Source organism: Neophocaena asiaeorientalis, unplaced genomic scaffold (assembly GCF_003031525.2).
Source record: "Neophocaena asiaeorientalis asiaeorientalis breed wild unplaced genomic scaffold, Neophocaena_asiaeorientalis_V1.1 scaffold293, whole genome shotgun sequence".
In the NCBI taxonomy this organism is placed as follows: domain Eukaryota; kingdom Metazoa; phylum Chordata; class Mammalia; order Artiodactyla; family Phocoenidae; genus Neophocaena; species Neophocaena asiaeorientalis.
In genome coordinates, this window is record NW_020173920.1 from 1,339,754 (window position 1) to 1,355,944 (window position 16,191).

At 43.1% G+C, this 16,191-nt stretch overlaps 1 protein-coding gene across 1 annotated transcript in view; it reads right to left on the bottom strand.

Annotated features, from left to right (window-relative positions):
• LOC112404271 (probable cation-transporting ATPase 13A5) overlaps window positions 1-16,191 on the bottom strand; it is a 77,749-nt gene that overhangs the window by 25,717 nt on the left and 35,841 nt on the right. Inside the window, 5 exon segments of the mRNA XM_024752101.1 lie at window positions 3,777-3,863; window positions 6,674-6,824; window positions 8,502-8,563; window positions 12,494-12,685; window positions 13,088-13,227. Of these exon segments, the coding sequence (XP_024607869.1) occupies window positions 3,777-3,863; window positions 6,674-6,824; window positions 8,502-8,563; window positions 12,494-12,685; window positions 13,088-13,227 (632 nt within the window).

A 16,191-nucleotide genomic window follows, 5' to 3' on the forward strand; every position in this document is an offset into this window, starting at 1 on the left:
GGATTCTGTTTGCTAGTAGCTTCTTTAGGATTTTTGAATCTATGTTCATCAGTGATATTGGCCTGTAGTTTTCTTTTTATGTGGTATCTTTGTCTGGTTTTGGTATCAGGGTGATGGTGGGCTCATAGAATGAGTTTGGGAGTGTTCCTCCCTCTGCTATATTTTGGAAGACTTTGAGAAGGATAGGTGTTAGCTCTTCTCTAAATGTTTGATGGAATTCGCCTGTGAAACCAACTGCTCCTGGGCTTTTGCTTGTTGGAAGATTTTTAATCACAGCTTCAATTTCAGTGCTTGTGATTGGTTGGTTTATATTTTCTATTTCTTCCTGGTTCAGCCTCAGAAGGTTGTGTTTTTTAAGAATTTGTCCATTTCTCCCAGGTTGTCCATTTTTTTGGCATATAGTTGCTTGTAGTAATCTCTCATGATCCTTTGTATATCTGCAGTGTCAGTTGTTACTTCTCCTTTTTCATTTCTAATTCTGTTGATTTGAGCCTTCTCCTTTTTTTACTGATGAGTCTGGCTAATGTTTTATCAATTTTGTTTATCTTCTCAAAGAACAAGTTCCCATTGCTTTTGGTGTCTGCCTCAGCTTTTAGTTTTATTGATCTTTGCTATTGTTTCCTTCATTTCTTTTTCATTTATTTCTGATCTGATCTTTATGATTTCTTTCCTTCTGCTAACTTTGGGGGTTTTTTTGTTCTTCTTTCTCTAATTGCTTTAGGTGCAAGTTTAGGTTGTTTATTTGGGATGTTTGTTGTTTCTTGAAGTAGGATTGTATTGTTATAAACTTCCCTCTTAGAACTGCTTTTGCTGCATCCCATAGGTTTTGCGTCATCATGTTTTCATTGTTATTTGTTTCTAGATATTTTTTTATTTCCTGTTTTATTTCTTCAGAGATCTCTTGGTTATTTAGTAACATACTGTTTAGCCTCCATGTGTTTGTACTTTTTACGGTTTTTCTTTTCTTATAATTGATAACTAGTCTCATAGTTTTGTGGTTGGAAAAGGTACTTGGTACGGTTCCAATTTTCTTAAATTTACCAAGGCTTGATTTGTGACCCAAGATATGACCCACCCTGGAGAATGTTCCATGAGCACTTGAGAAGAAAGTGTATTCTGTTGTTATGGATGGAATGTCCTGTATATATCAAGTCCATCTGGTTTAATGTGTCATTTAAAGCTTGTGTTTCCTTATTTATTTTCACTTTGGATGACCTGTACATTGCTGAAAGTGGTTGTTAAAGTCCCCTATTGTTATTCTGTTACTGTCAACTTCCCCTTTTATGGCTGTTAGCATTTGCCTTATGTATTGAGGTTCCCTATGTTGGGTGCATAAATATTTAAAATTGTTATATCTTCTTCTTGGATTGCTCCCATGATCATTATGTAGTGTCCTTCTTTGTCTCTTGTAATGTCTTTATTTTAAAGTCTCTTTTTTTCTGATATGAGAATTGCTACTCCAGCTTTCTTTTGATTTCCATTTGCATGATTGAATTCTTTTCAGGTAGACTGCCTATGTCCTCTTCATTTGTTTGGTCTGGTGGGTTTTTACCTTGCTCCCTCATCTGCTGCATATTTCTCTGTCTTCTCATTTTGCTTAGCTTACTGTGTTTGGGGGTCTCCTTTTCACAGGCTGCAGGTTTATAGTTCCCATTGTTTTTGGTGTGTGCCCCCAGTGGGTAAGGTTGGTTCAGTGGGTTGTGTAGGCTTCCTGGTGGAGGGGACTGGTGCCTGTGTTCTGGTGGATGAGGCTGGACCTTGTCTTTCTCATGGGCAGGACCATGTCTGGTGGTGTGTTTTGGGGTATCTGTGAAGTTAGTAATACCTTAGGTAGCCTCTCTGCTAATGGGTGGGGTTGTGTTCCTGTCTTGCTAGTTGTTTGGCTTGGGGCGTCTAGCACTGGAGGTTGCTGGCCGTTGGGTGGAGCTGGGTCTTAGCATTGAGACGGAGATCTCAGGGAGCACTTTTGCCAATTGATATTACATGGGGCCGGGATGTCTCTGGTAGTCCAGATTCTGAACTCGGCTCTCCCACCTCAGAGGCTCAGGCCTGACACCAGGCCAGAGCACCAAGACCCTATCAGCCACATGGCTCCAAAGAAAAAGGAGAAAAAAAGAAAGAAAAATATAATAATAAATTTAAAAAATAAAATTATTAAAGTAAAAAAATTCAAAAGTAATAATATTTAATTAAAAGAGAGCAACCAAACCAATAAAACCACCAATGATAACAAGTGCTAAAAACTATACTAAGATAAACATAAAAATCAGAAACAGGTCAGTTGCAGACTGCAAACCTTAAGTCTACAGCTGCTCCCAAAATCCAACACCTCAATTTGGGATGATTCGTTGTCTATTCAGGTATTCCACAGATGCAGGGTACATCAAGTTGATTGTGGGGATTTAATCCGCTGCTTCTGGGACTGCACAGAGAAATTTCCCTTTGTCTTCTTTGTCCGCACAGCTCCTGGAGTTCAACTTTGGTTTTGGCCCCGCCTCTTCGTGTAGGTCACCCTCAGGCATCTGTTCCCACCCAGACAGGATGGGGTTAAAACAGCGGCTGATTAGGGGGCTCTGGCTTACTCAGGCCAGAGGGGAGGGAAGGGAACGGTAGTTATAATTGGAATGCAGGTTGAGCCTGTGTCAGCAGAGGCCAGCATGACGTTGCAGCAGCCTGAGGAGTGCCGCGTGTTCTCCCTGGGAAGTTGTCCCTGGATCACGGGACCCTGGCAGTGGCGGGCTGCACAGCCTCCCGGGTTGGGGAGGGTGTGTGTGGATAGTGACATGAGCTTGCACAGAGGCTTCTTGGTGGCGGCAGCAGCAGCCTTAGCGTTTAATGCCTGTCTCTGGTGTCCACGCTGATAGCCACGGCTCGTGCCCTTCTCTGGAGTTGGTTTAGGCAGTGCTCTGAATCCCCTCTCCTCGCGCACCCTGAAACAATGGTCTCTTGCCTCTTCGGCAGGTCCAGACTCTCCCGGACTCCCTCCCAGCTAGCTGTGGGGCACTAGCCCCTTTCAGGCTGTGTTCACGCCGCCAGCCCCAGTACTCTCCCTGGGATCCGACCGAAGCCGGAGCCTCAGCTCCCAGCCCCCACCCACCCCGGCGGGTGAGCAGACAAGCCTCTCGGGCTAGTGAGTGCCGGTCGGCCCTGATCCTCTGTGCGGGAATCTCTGTGCTTTGCCCTCTGCACCCCTGTTGCTGCGCTCTCTTCCATGGCTCCGAAGCTTCCCCCCGGCCGTCCCCTGTCCCCGCCAGTGAAGGGGCTTCCTAGTGTGTGGAAACTTTTCCTCCTTCACAGCTCCCTCCCAGAGTTGCAGCTCCCATCCCTATTCTTTTGTCTGTTTTTTTCTTTTGCCCTACCCAGGTACGTGGGGAATTTCTTGCCTTTTGGGAAATCTGAGGTCTTCTGCCAGCATTCAGTAGATGTTCTGTAGGAGTTGTTCCACATGTAGATATATTTTTGATGTATTTGTGGGGAAGAAGGTGATCTCCATGTCTTACTTCTCCGCCATCTTGAAGGTCCCTCCCAGCATGTCTAGTTTTGAAGTCACTTTATGCCTTAACACTTAGCACAGGGCTCGAGCATACATAGGTACCTCATGAGTGTTTGTTGAATAAATTAATGGATAAATTCAGGAATGAAGGAATGAGCAAACTGACCATGGATACTGTTAGGATAAGACAAAATAATAGGAATATAAAAATATGTAAAAGAAAGGGGAATTTCACCAGTTTTAAGGGGGAATATTTATATAATTTAAAAAAAGCAAATCATACCCAACTGGCTTTTGGTCCTGGTTTTATTATTATGTTGGAAACTGATATCCCAAATTTGCAGTAGTCTACATTGCAATCTTCCTTTATCTGTTTTAAAATGAAAACATTCATAAGATTCCTTAGAGAAAAATAATAAGAAAGAAATATCTCTCTAATAAATATCTAAATAGCACTTTAATCTTTTCAAAGCCCTTTTCATGTATTTTCTCTTGTAGGCCAATTATCTTAATACCATCATTGTCAAATTTCTGTTGTGTTGATTTATATTAAGGACCTTATTGTAAAATGTCAAAAAGCCAGAATTATTGTGACTACATTTTAAGTAGTAATTGGTGGAGGAAGTGCTAACTACAGCCCATTGGCTCTTCCTAAAAGGCATGTCTTGTAAATGGATGAGGGTTTAAGTGGAGATCTACTCTCCAATATACCTGAGCACACTAGCTCTCAGATGACAGAGGGTTGAATCTTGAGATAAACACTATACTATTTCTTATGCTCTATCTATGCTACTAGCTTAATTCGTTAGCTAGAGAGTTACAAGTTAGCTGCTAGCAAATTAGAAAGCATATTTGAAAATAATTTGTATTCTTTGGGTGTTACAACAGTATAAGTTATACCATCTGAGAAACCAATATTAAGCTCAAATATGGTAAAGGCAGTCAGATATATAAATAGCACAAGTCAGAAAATAGGAGACAACATCTGGTTTCCGCTCTATCACTTGCTTGTTCAACCTTGGGGATATCACTTCATTTCTGCAGATCTCAATTTCTTCTGAAAAATATCATGACATCCCTTCTAGTGCTAATATTCTTAGAGTCTGTAAGGACTTTTTCCTTCCCCATTATGCTTAGTGAAAGGAACTACCAAAAGATATTTAACTAGAGACTCTTTCTCATCCAGCTTTAAACTCAATGAGCAATTTGCACTTTCTTTGTTGGGGTGGATATAACTGGTCTTAAAGACAGTACTTACAGAGCTAATACTATAGATTTATGTCTTCACATAAGACCCCAATTTGTATGTCATTTGTACAAAGAGATCAAGCCTCCTCCATTGGAGAAGGGGGCACTGTTAGAACCAGGATCAAAGTCACATGCAGCAATAATGACCATGTGCAACTCCTCACTGTGTCAGCACCAATGATGCTGGTAAGGACCTTGCTTATAAAAATTACACTGATTCGTCTCCATTAAGATCCAGAAAAGTGATTTTAGTCTTGCCCTTATATTGTGAATAAAAATATTTCCTGCCATATCAGCAAACAAAGGACATTGGAACCATCAAGCCATCACATTACAGCTGCCTAGATGGTGAGCCCTCAGGGAACTCGGGATAGAAATAGGATGCCTGCCGTCTAGCAGTCAGCCTCTGCAGGCACCCCTGACAGTGCACCCTGGGGAGACTCAGGATGAGAAAACACAGGATGCTGGCCCCAGAGAGCTGAGGTGCATATCAAAGGAATGATTTCAGTGAGCTCAGACTCTTGCATCTTCCCATACATAGAAAAGTGCTAAATTCCTTAACTTGAGGTATCTGGTTGCCTTTAATTAACAGTAATCTTTTGATTTGACTACCTGGTCTTTGTTGCAAAAACTCCTATGTATCCTGGCTCCCCCTCCCACGCAACTTTCCTGTTGTAGTCCGTCAGAATTATCTGAGATGCTGGGCCCTGGGTTTAAGTCCTCAGTTTTGTCTGCCAAATAAAACATAACTCTCAACTTTTAGGTTGTGAATTTTTTTCAGTCGACAATATCAAGCATTTCTCCACAGCAAATGCTCTCATTTGAATTTACTGATACAGAAATTTCCCTGTTTACCAGGTTTGGCCTTTTATTACTTTGGCCTCTAGAAAGCTACAATTTTCCTACAATAAATCTTTGAATTAGCCTCTTTGTGAGGTGTTCTCCATGTCTGTACAGTCATCTGTTTTCATTCCTTTACAACTCTGTTTAAATGCTGTCCTGTATTTTATGTGTCACTATAAGTAGCTTTAGAATATTTTTTTGGAGGGCAGAACAATATAGTTAATTAACTAACTAATGAATGAATGAATACTCTCCATTGTTTGCGCACTTTACAATGCATGCAGCCCCTTCAGGCTCACAGTCTCAACATGCTCCTGAATGAGGCATTATTATCCAAATGCGCAGATGAGGTAATGACTCAGAATCTTGTTCTGGGTTTGGGGTCTTGCATCTAGAGAGTGGCGGAGTCAAGAGGTTTTCCCACTGTGTCATGACAGTCACCAGGGGGAGTCTTAAAACCTTCATCTGTCATCTACATTCACCTCAGGAAACCGAACCCATTGGATTGAGGGACCTCCATTCTGGTTTTGAGACCTATACTGTCTAGTACAGTAGCTACGAGCCACTTGTGGCTATTTAAATTTAAATTAGTTAACATAAATAAAATTTAAAATCCAGTTCCTTAGATGCATACCCACAGTTCATGTGTTCAATAGCCAATGTGGCTAGTGGCTACTGCATTAACGGTACTGCTTTAGACTAGTGTTTTTCCAAGAGTGTTTTGTACCATGTTTTGGCCTGTCAAGGTTTTCTGTGGTGAAATAGGTTTAGTAAATGCTGTGTATTATATTCCCTCTTGAATATTCACAATGTACCACACTATATTAAAGAAATCCTAAAGAAATCAACTTAACTTTGTTTGAACAGCAGTTCTCAAGTTTATTTGATCATGGAACCCTAGTTCATGTTGCACTAGTTAATAGAGTCTTGGAGCAGGGACTGGGAAATTCAGGTAGGATCAGACCCTCATTCACATATTGTTATGAATCTTCTCTGGGTTTCAACCAAAGTTAGAAATGCCTTGGAACTCCTGGTAAGTATTTCTTCCAGTTTTCCTCATTCATTAGAGCCAAGAAATAATCACCTTACTCAAGCTGTGCCCTCAAACATTTTGAGGTCCAGTGGATCTCCCTGGATGGTCCTGTCGAGAAGGATCAGAGAGTGGCAGCTGGCCATGGCCACACACAGTGGGCCCCAGGGCAAAGCCTTGCCCGAGGCAAAGCTGTGGACTTCCTGGAAACTGGTAGAGAAGATCATTAGTAAGTTAAGATCTTCAACAAAATCATTTTGCACACCCTGCCCCTTAAAATCTTATTAACATAAGCTTCAATAATACCTAACCCCTATGCTCAAAAGCTTCAATAGCTCCCCATGCCCTGTATGATAAATTCCGAGTAGAGTACTTGGGTATAATCACAGGGGCTTTTGTCAGGTTGCCTGCCGCCAGCCCACAAGGTGGCAGTGTTGCAGGAAGGCACATTGTGGGAAGGCTCAGAGCTGACATCTGTGAACTGCAAAGTTGCTTCTGCAAAGCCACCCAACCCAGGCAAGAAGTCTCCAGGCCAATGGGGTAGCAGGGATGGAACGGAAGCCTGCCTGCTGGCTCCTTTCTTCTTCAAGTAAAAGCAAGCACGGGCTCAAATAGTTCTCACTAATTGGCCCTTTGGCCTTTGCCTATATTTGACAGCAGACTGGCTTGCCTTACCTTCTCTCCTCCCATCTTAGAGCTGAATAATAATTGTTTCTAGTGGTTTCTACTTCCCCCAAAGTTTCAGAGTACCAGGGGCAAGAGAGGGAGAGAAGGGGTGGAAACTGCAAACATCCCTTTCCCCTTTCACTGCTCTGGCCAGTAGAGGCCCTACCTGTCTGGACAAAGGCCTGGCCTGGGCATCGGAGCAGCCAGAAGCAGAGACACATGAATAGGGCCAGAACCCAGGTATCTTCTGCAACGTCACACTGCCTGACTGCTGTTCTCTTGTGCCAGTGCTGAACCCAGTCCCGTTACCATCCTGGAGAGCCCCTGCATGACTCCTTCAATAACAGCAGCCTCAGCCAGAGTCTGGAGCCCAGGTGGGGTACCCAGAGCTTAAGAGCAGATGTATCTCCACTCTGACTGAGAAGCAGGTCCCAGCCCTGCGAGAAACGGAGCTCGGGGCCACTCTGTGAAGATGGGCAGCCTCTCCTGTCTCTAGCTCTGTTCTAGGGTAGTGTCTATGTGATTGCCCTCTCCGGTCCCTAGTGCCAGTTTTTAAATCATGTCTGTAAAAATTCTAGGCATTCCCCCTTCAAAACCTATCTCAAATGCTATCTCCTCCAGGTGGTATTCCTCGATCCATTCATTTTCAAAATGAATTTCTACCTTTTATCCACTATGTTATTATAAAAATCAGAAATGTGGTTTTTTGTTTTTTTTATCAAGCAGTCTTTATTATGTCTTCTTCTGTATCGTGATATCTGTACCTTAATCATAATTCTTTTCCTGGCCTGTGTAGTACATTGAAGGTGGGTGCATTTGCAACTTTCATCCAACTAGAGTGTGAACTCCATGCTGGGGGGAGATGGAGGTTTTCTTTTCTGGATTTCCTACCTCACAAGCCGCCCAGGAAGTCTGTGCGGTTTTTAATTAAGCATAGTCCTGATTTCACTCTTTGCTTTTTTGTTTTATTCATTCAACTACCTAATCATCCACTTTATTCTATTCCATTTTTCATGTGGAGTTTGAAGACCTACTTTCCCCATCTGATTCTGAACTTAGAACTCATTTAATTTAGCACGTTAGACTAATGAGGAGCTGGTATCAGCCAATTATTGTGTATATTTTTATGTGAGATTCATCCGTCAACACAGGAAGGATGAATTGAAGTGTCACCTGGGTAGCCCCACCAATCACACACTCTGTCTTCGCCAAAGGGCCTACCAGTTGTCAGCAGTAGGAACTGTCCCCCAGAGGTCCAGTCCATCTTCTGTAAGAGTGCCAGTCTGCAAGGTAATTAGAATGGGTTTTAGCAGAAGATTTCGAGCTTTTAATTATATCACGATTTACAGAAAACCCAAGCTCCTAAGAAATTACAGTATATTTAGTTGTCCCAAGCCCTTTTATTTAACATTAAATGTGTTTATTTGATTAAATTTTTTTTCATTATTGTATTTATCTATAGTAAATGTGATACTCAGTTTTCCATTAGCTTTCTTTTTTTCTTTCAAGACAGATTTTTAAAAATTTCTATTCTCCATTTGTTCAAAGATTCTTTTTTAAATTAAATTTTATTTTTTTTATATCTTATTTTTATTGAAGTATAGCTGATGTAAAATATTCTATAAGTTACATATGTATAATATAGTAATTCACAATTTTTAAAGGTTATACTCCATTTATACTAATTATAAAATATTGGCCAAGCCCTTATTGGTAAACATCAAATTTTAAGTCAGAGAAGAGCGCCTGAAAGAAAGATTCAGCATGTGACAAATGATTCCCAAAAGACGGTGTTGAAAATTAGGTGAATCTAGTCATTAATTAGTACAAAATGCAAGTGTTTTGTTTTTGTTTTTTTATTGTTGTGACCACTGCTGTTGCTGAATGAGAGAGGTTCAGTGGATAGAAATCCAACAAGAACCAGCTTGAGTTTGACTTTTCAGTTGGCACCTGCTGTCTTTCTAAACCGGAGCTCAGAATTTTTTTCTTTCTTTGCAAGACTATTTAGTTCCCAGTCTGCCATCTGGTTCACAGCTATCTTCCTAAAAATATGGGAGACATGGTGACTGTCCAGATTGATAATGAAATGTTGATAAAGGGCCTTAAGGCTACAGAGAGAAGTAAAGTGCTTATAATAAATATTAATTAACGCCCAGGAATGGGTTTTACTGTTAGATCAAGAGGAAAATGGTTGAGAGAGTTGATTTGCTGTACTATGTGAAAGTATTTCACAGATAATGTAACAGAGAAAGCAAAAGGGAACTGAGTACTATCACAGCACTTTTAATTTGCTCGTTGCTTCACAGTCAGTTATTAATTACAAACCCCGGTGTCTTTACTCAGTAGGCCAATTGCATTAGGCCTGCTCAACACCCAGTCAGAGTAAGGAAGTGGTTACCACTGCCTCAGCACTGTCAAGGCCAAGCAGAGCACTGCCAAGCACTAGGGAATATCCTCTTCAACACTGACACCCAGGTCTCTTACACTATTTTTCTTGAAGGTCATCTCTGTATAAGATACTGGAGTTTCTAGTTTTCTATCAAATGGTATCTTTTATCATTACAGCATATAGCATTAGCGTCATGCTTTACAGTGAAGTGCTTACAATGTTTTTACTTCTTACAACTGAGTAAATAGGGTAGAGACATTCTCAGCTTAGGGGTGAAATGAGTAGCCCCAGGGTCTAGGGGCCCGTAGGTTGGAGAGAAAGAACCAGAATCCAGCCCATCTGGAGACTTCCACCAGATGACGAATGTTAAATGAATTCTGCAAAGCATGTGGAGAGACAAAGTCCGTACTGGGCTTCTGGATTAAAGAAGTAAGGAATGTTTGTTTCATTAATTCATTTGGACTTCATGGAGAGCTAACGTGCCTCTGTGTAAGTTATTCCTTCAAGAACAAAAACCGCAAAACAAAACAAAACAAAAAAAACAAATAAAACACTATCTGCTTCATTTCTCTCCTGTATTTTTTTTTTTACGGTACGCAGGCCTCTCACTGTTGTGGCCTCTCCCCTTGCGGAGCACAGGCTCCAGACGCGCAGGCTCAGCGGCCATGCATGTGGGATCTTCCCGGACCGGGGCATGAACCCGTGTCCCCTGCATCGGCAGGCGGACTCTCAACCACTGCGCCACCAGGGAAGCCCTCCATCCTGTATTTTATAAGGACCCCAACATGTGTGTTTAGATTCCAAATGCTCTTGAGTTGTTCCATTTCAAAAACAGTTAGCAACTTAATTCAAACTGAAATGTTTTTCTGATGATTAGATTATGTTTTAAACATCAATATCTTGAACATGAAAACAGAGATGATACTGCAGCCAAACAGATACGGGACCATGTTATTTCTCTATGTGAAAATGACCCTTAGACAATAAAACTAGCCATAAATGGAAAAAAAAATCTAAATTATAGTTGCTGTTTTAAAGGGAATAAGATAGAAAAAGAAAACTTAGCATAAATACTAGCCCAGGCTTGGGCTGAATTGGATAGAAAAGGAAGAGAGAACTTGCTTTAAGGAACTTATAACAAGCCAACGTAAACTAGAAATATACGGGAACACATGTAAGATAATTAGAATGGGTTTTAGCAGAAGATTTAGAGCTTTTAATTATATCATGATTTACAGAAAACCCAAGCTCCTAAGAAATTACAGTATATTTAGTTGTCCCAAGCCCTTTTATTTAACATTAAATGTGTTTATTTGATTAAAAATTTTTTAATCAATTAATTCAATTAATTGTGGAGGGCTTTATTTCAACACCATGTTGGTAGAGTTTTATAATATTAAAGCTAGAAAGAAACAGGGATCATTGTAGTTCAACCTTCTTATCTTAAAAAGTCACATGGAAACTTAGCATCAAATTCAGGATTAGTTTCTCATTTTGCCCTTTCCCAACCAAGAGTCCTTTGTACAATAAGATGCCATCATGACATACGGAGTTTGGACACATCTTCTGTTGAGCATCCCTAAGACAGCCTAGCAAAGGAGCACATGAGGTTGTGGAGGGAAAAGCTTTCTACGGGACGGAAACACCTCTGAAAAAATTAGTGTTAGAAGGAGATAAGCAATGAACGCATTTTCTAAATTTCCCTCCTATATTCAGACACTGGGGAGGCTGCTGGGTAGGTAACAGGAATCCCTATTGGGGGCTGTTCTTTGGCCCTGCAGCTAAAAGGAAGCTACTGTTAAGTTAACCTTACAGGACCTTCTTTGTCAAAGGAAACTAGAAAAGAATAGAACTGAACTAACGTAAGAGCTATGCCACTTCCACATGGGAACCGTCTCTCCAGCTTGTCTTCTGCTGTCTATTCCCACCCTCCTTGTCTAGGACAAGGAGCCATCTCTTCCGAAGACACGGAGGGACCAGGCCAGGAGCCCTGCCTTCGAGTGGGTAAACCTGCTACCCGAGCCGAGGCGGCTGATGCTACAGCCCCGTCAGGTCCCCCGTGCGAGAGCCATGGAGAGGGGTCCTGGGACCTGTCCGATAGCAGCTGTCCCCTCCTCTGGACATACTCCCCTTCTGCCACCTTTCCAGGCAACCTGCCCCAGTCCTGAGTCTTGATACCCTGGGAAGCAAAGGAGAAAAGAGGGGCCGGAGTGGGTAAACACGGGTGGCAGCTCCCTCCCTCCCTTTCCTAAAAAGAAGCAGCGGAGGAGAAAGGAATATGCTCGCTTAAGCTCTAGGCAAAGAACTTAGGGGAACAGAAATGTTCCTCACGGGCTTCCCTGGTGGCGCAGTGGTTGAGAGTCCGCCTGCTGATGCAGAGGACACGGGTTCGTGCCCTAGTCCCACTTGCTGCAGAGCGGCTGGGCCCGTGAGCCATGGCCGCTGAGCCTCGCATCCGGAGCCTGTGCTCCGCAACGGGAGAGGCCACAACAGTGAGAGGCCCGCATACAAAATGTTCCTCATAAATTTTGCCTGAAAAAATATAATCAGAAAAGTTATTGCAGTAAGAGACGGTTTTGAATCCCAAAACAGGCGTGAAAATATTAAATTTGACAGGGAAGAAATTCATGGTGTGATGGCTAAACCACTTCCTCAGGACTCAGGAAAGCGGGCTTCTAGAATGTGATCTCACACTAGCTCCCTGTGTGACCTTCATGACCTCCGTGTTCCCATCCGTCCCACGAGGGTGCTGGGCTAGACAGACTTCCCAGCTCGGCTGTGTCTAGTGACCTGTAACCTCCAACCTGGAAAGTTTAGCGCATACTTTGTCAAAGCACACGAGGTTGATTTGCCTGTACATATTGATTCTCTGTGGGGAGATCCAGAAGATTTTCTTTCTCTTCAGCCTCCTTTGTGCATACACGATGCCCGTGGTCAGGAAGGGTGGCTGGCCGCACAGGAGGGACAGTGCGGAGAGGAGGGGCAGGGCCTTGGTTGCAGTATCTTTTGGAGAGACCTGGGGAGGGGAGGGGCATACAGGCTGGCCTGGGAGAGAGGGCCAGAACCCTTCCTGGCACCATCTCCTGCTGCACCACTGGGGTTCTAGAAGCTCAGGATAATCACTGTGAGCCGGCCGTCTTGGTGGGACTGAGTGTTCCCTTGGCTGTGCCTGAGGAATCAACAAATTGTCTTCCACCGCAAAACAAAGGAGACCCCGGATCACCACCCCACGTCTTACTGTCCTTGACCCTGCTTCTCTCCACTGAGCCTTCCCTCCGACCAGAGTGCCACCCCTTGTCTGCTCATCAGGTGTCCTCACAGCCTCTGGACTCCTGGGCACTGGGCCTAGTCTTGAGTTGTAACATGTCACACATGGCTTGACTGTAGGCTTATGAATCTCCCTCCCCCACTAGCCTACAAACTCCTGGGGCGCCGAAGCTGTGCCTTCTTTATCTTTGAAGTCTCCTTGGAATTCATCTTTCTCATCTCCAGTTGCAGAGCCTAGCACAGTTCTGACACAGAGGAGGTGCTCAGCACACACGCTGAATGCGTGGCGACCTGATAAAAACTAAGACCAAGACCCTGCCAACTTCTCAGCGTATATCAACTGCTCTGGGGAAGCCAATAATAAAAATAGCTTGCTCTCCCTGGACACACTCGCTGGGACAGGCACTGTGTACATACACTATTTAGTTACTCCTCACAACCACCTTGTGACGTAAATACTGTTATTTCTTCCATTTAATGGTAGAGGCAACTGGAGACTTAAAAAATTAAACAGCTTTCCCAAGGCCGCATGCTGGTTAAATGGTGAGGATGTAGACCCTAGTCTATTCAACTCGAGAGCACAAATGTGTGACTGGTATGTCATATTATCAAGCCAGGTCTCATGGAGTCAGGATTCCAGGCAAATCTACCGAGGCTCACAGGACTAATAAGGGCGGGGCCACGATCAAATCATAGGTTGCTTAATGCTCCCATGCTCTGTTGATTAAGGGCTTTCCCTCTACAACCTTGCCTAGGTTTTCATGACATTACCGTAATTTTAGCCATAAAGTTCTCTTTTCAGTATCGGAAACACAGATCCAAGTTCAGTAGCAATGGCTACTAGATACATCTTTGGGCCAATTCGAGTTTATTGCAAAATCCATCATTCCCTGATTTCCCCAATCCCAGCCACAGAGGAGCTTTAACCCTGAGGACTCATGCCTGCCTAATGCTGAGCCAGTGCAGATAGAGGCAGCCAACAGGTCCACAGGTTCTGACCTACAAGAAGATGGGGTGCGCAATGAGTGCACTGCTTTGGTGCGTATTGGATATTGAGTCCTCCCCAGGAAACCTTCATACCCAATCCACTGCCAGGGCTTCCTGGTCCATAGGAGAGGGCTTTTTGCTGGTTTTCCTGCTTGGTTCTCCTGCTCTCCAGATGAAACCGGCACACTGCCTCAAATTCCAGCCCCACTGGCTTCGACATTCTGCCTCCCTCTTTCCAAGCTCCATTCTCCCGTTGCCAACGTTCCCTGGCCTCCTCTGCCCTCCCTTCCCCTAGAAATGCTCCCTGGGAGCTAATTTCAGATTGAAATGACTGTGCAGAGCTCAAGTTTGAGCATGAACATTGCCTAGAAATTCTTGTGACTGTCTTTGCCTCTCCCCAACTCAACACACAAACATTTCTATGCCATCGCTGAGCATTGTCAGGAGGCCACCCAACCCCAGTTTCATACCTGTGTTTGGATCCTTTTATTCACAATGTTTTAGTCTCCCCTATAAGCCCACAGTGCTAAGATCCCAGCATATCTTACAGAAAAGACTGCACGGCTCATAACAGAATCAGAATCTCAGCACCAGAAAGGACCTCAGAGGTCATTTATCACAACCCTTTCCTCTACAGCCATTACAACTATTCAGAGAGACATCCAAATGAAACCAGACATCGTGAAGCTTAAAGAGGGAAGTGGAGATCCATTCAGTACACAGCTCTGTAAAAGGAGACATTTAATTTCATCTCAGAGCCTAACAAGAACACAGGGCAACTCATTGACTGTATGGTATGTTGGGTATTCCCTGGACTATGTACACACTCACATACTTCAACACTCTCAAATAGTCTAAACTTCTAGGCATGGCATTCGAGATGCCCTGCAGTCTGATCTAATCTTACTTGCTAGACTTATCTTTAAATCGCTTTCTTGTTCCAGAAACCCTGTGTGCTTTTTCTTCCTTTGCATTTTGCTTACTCAAATTAGTATATTCTTCCTGCTTTCTGATCTGATTGACTGAATCTTCCCCATCCTATCAGGCTTGAGAAACATGTTTTTTCTCTGAAGCTATTTGGCCTCGGATATCACAAATGCCATACATGCAGTAACCTCTTTCTCCCATCCAAGTGGTGAAAGGAGCCGTGAACTTTGCAGCTTTTGATAGCTGCACCTTTCAATATAATTTCCACTAATCACATGTGGCTATTTAAATTTAAATTAATTAAAAAGAAATAAAACTGAAAATTCATTTTCTCAGTTACACCAAGCACACGTCAAGTGCTCAATGAACGCATAGTTAAGGACTACCAAGTTGGACAGTGTAGTATATAGAATATTTTCATCATCCTAAAATCTCTATTGGATGACACTGATTCAGAATAATAGGACTTAGAGGAAACCCTTTTTAGTTAGGTTAAGCTCCTTGAGAAAGCTATGCTATTAAAAAGGCTTACCGGGCTTCCCTGGTGGCGCAGTGATTGAGAGTCCGCCTGCCGATGCAGGGGACGCGGGTTCGTGCCCCGGTCCGGGAAGATCCCACATGACGCGGAGCAACTGGGCCCGTGAGCCATGGCCGCTGAGCCTGCGCGTCCGGAGCCTGTGCTCCACAACGGGAGAGGCCACAACAGTGAAAGGCCCACATACCAGAGAGGAAGAAAGGGAAGAAGGAAGAGAGGAAAAGATCTGATCTATCCACTGATTTTAAGCTTGTCTGACAGGATATAAGTGTGAAATAACCACTTAGGGAAATTCCTGTGTGTCCAACTCAGATCAGTACATACTTCTGTACATACTATTCAAATAGATCATTAACTCTAATGAGTAGAGGGAGAAGGGAGGGATTGTGGCAGAGTGAATGCTACCCCTCTCCCCCATAATTTTCCCCAAGAGAATGAGGAGCAGTAGTTTCAAGCATAGGCTCTGGGGACAATATGCCTGGGTTTAGGTGTTTTATTTTCTTCATAGAACTTATAGCTGTTGGAAATTTACCTACTTTCCTGTTTTCTGTTCTCCCACTAGCATGTCAACTCCATATGGGCAGAAATCTGCCTTGTTCACAGTTGTATCCCCAGCACCTAGTAGAGTGTCTGCTCCATAGTAGGGGCTAATAAACATTTGTCGGCTGAATGAATGAATGAATAAACAAATGAATTCAAATCTCAGTTCCACCACTTTTAAGCTGTGTGACCTTAGGCAAATAAATTACCCTCTCTGGACCTCAGATTCTCCCACATTATAGAGTTGTAGCTTGAATGAAATAGCA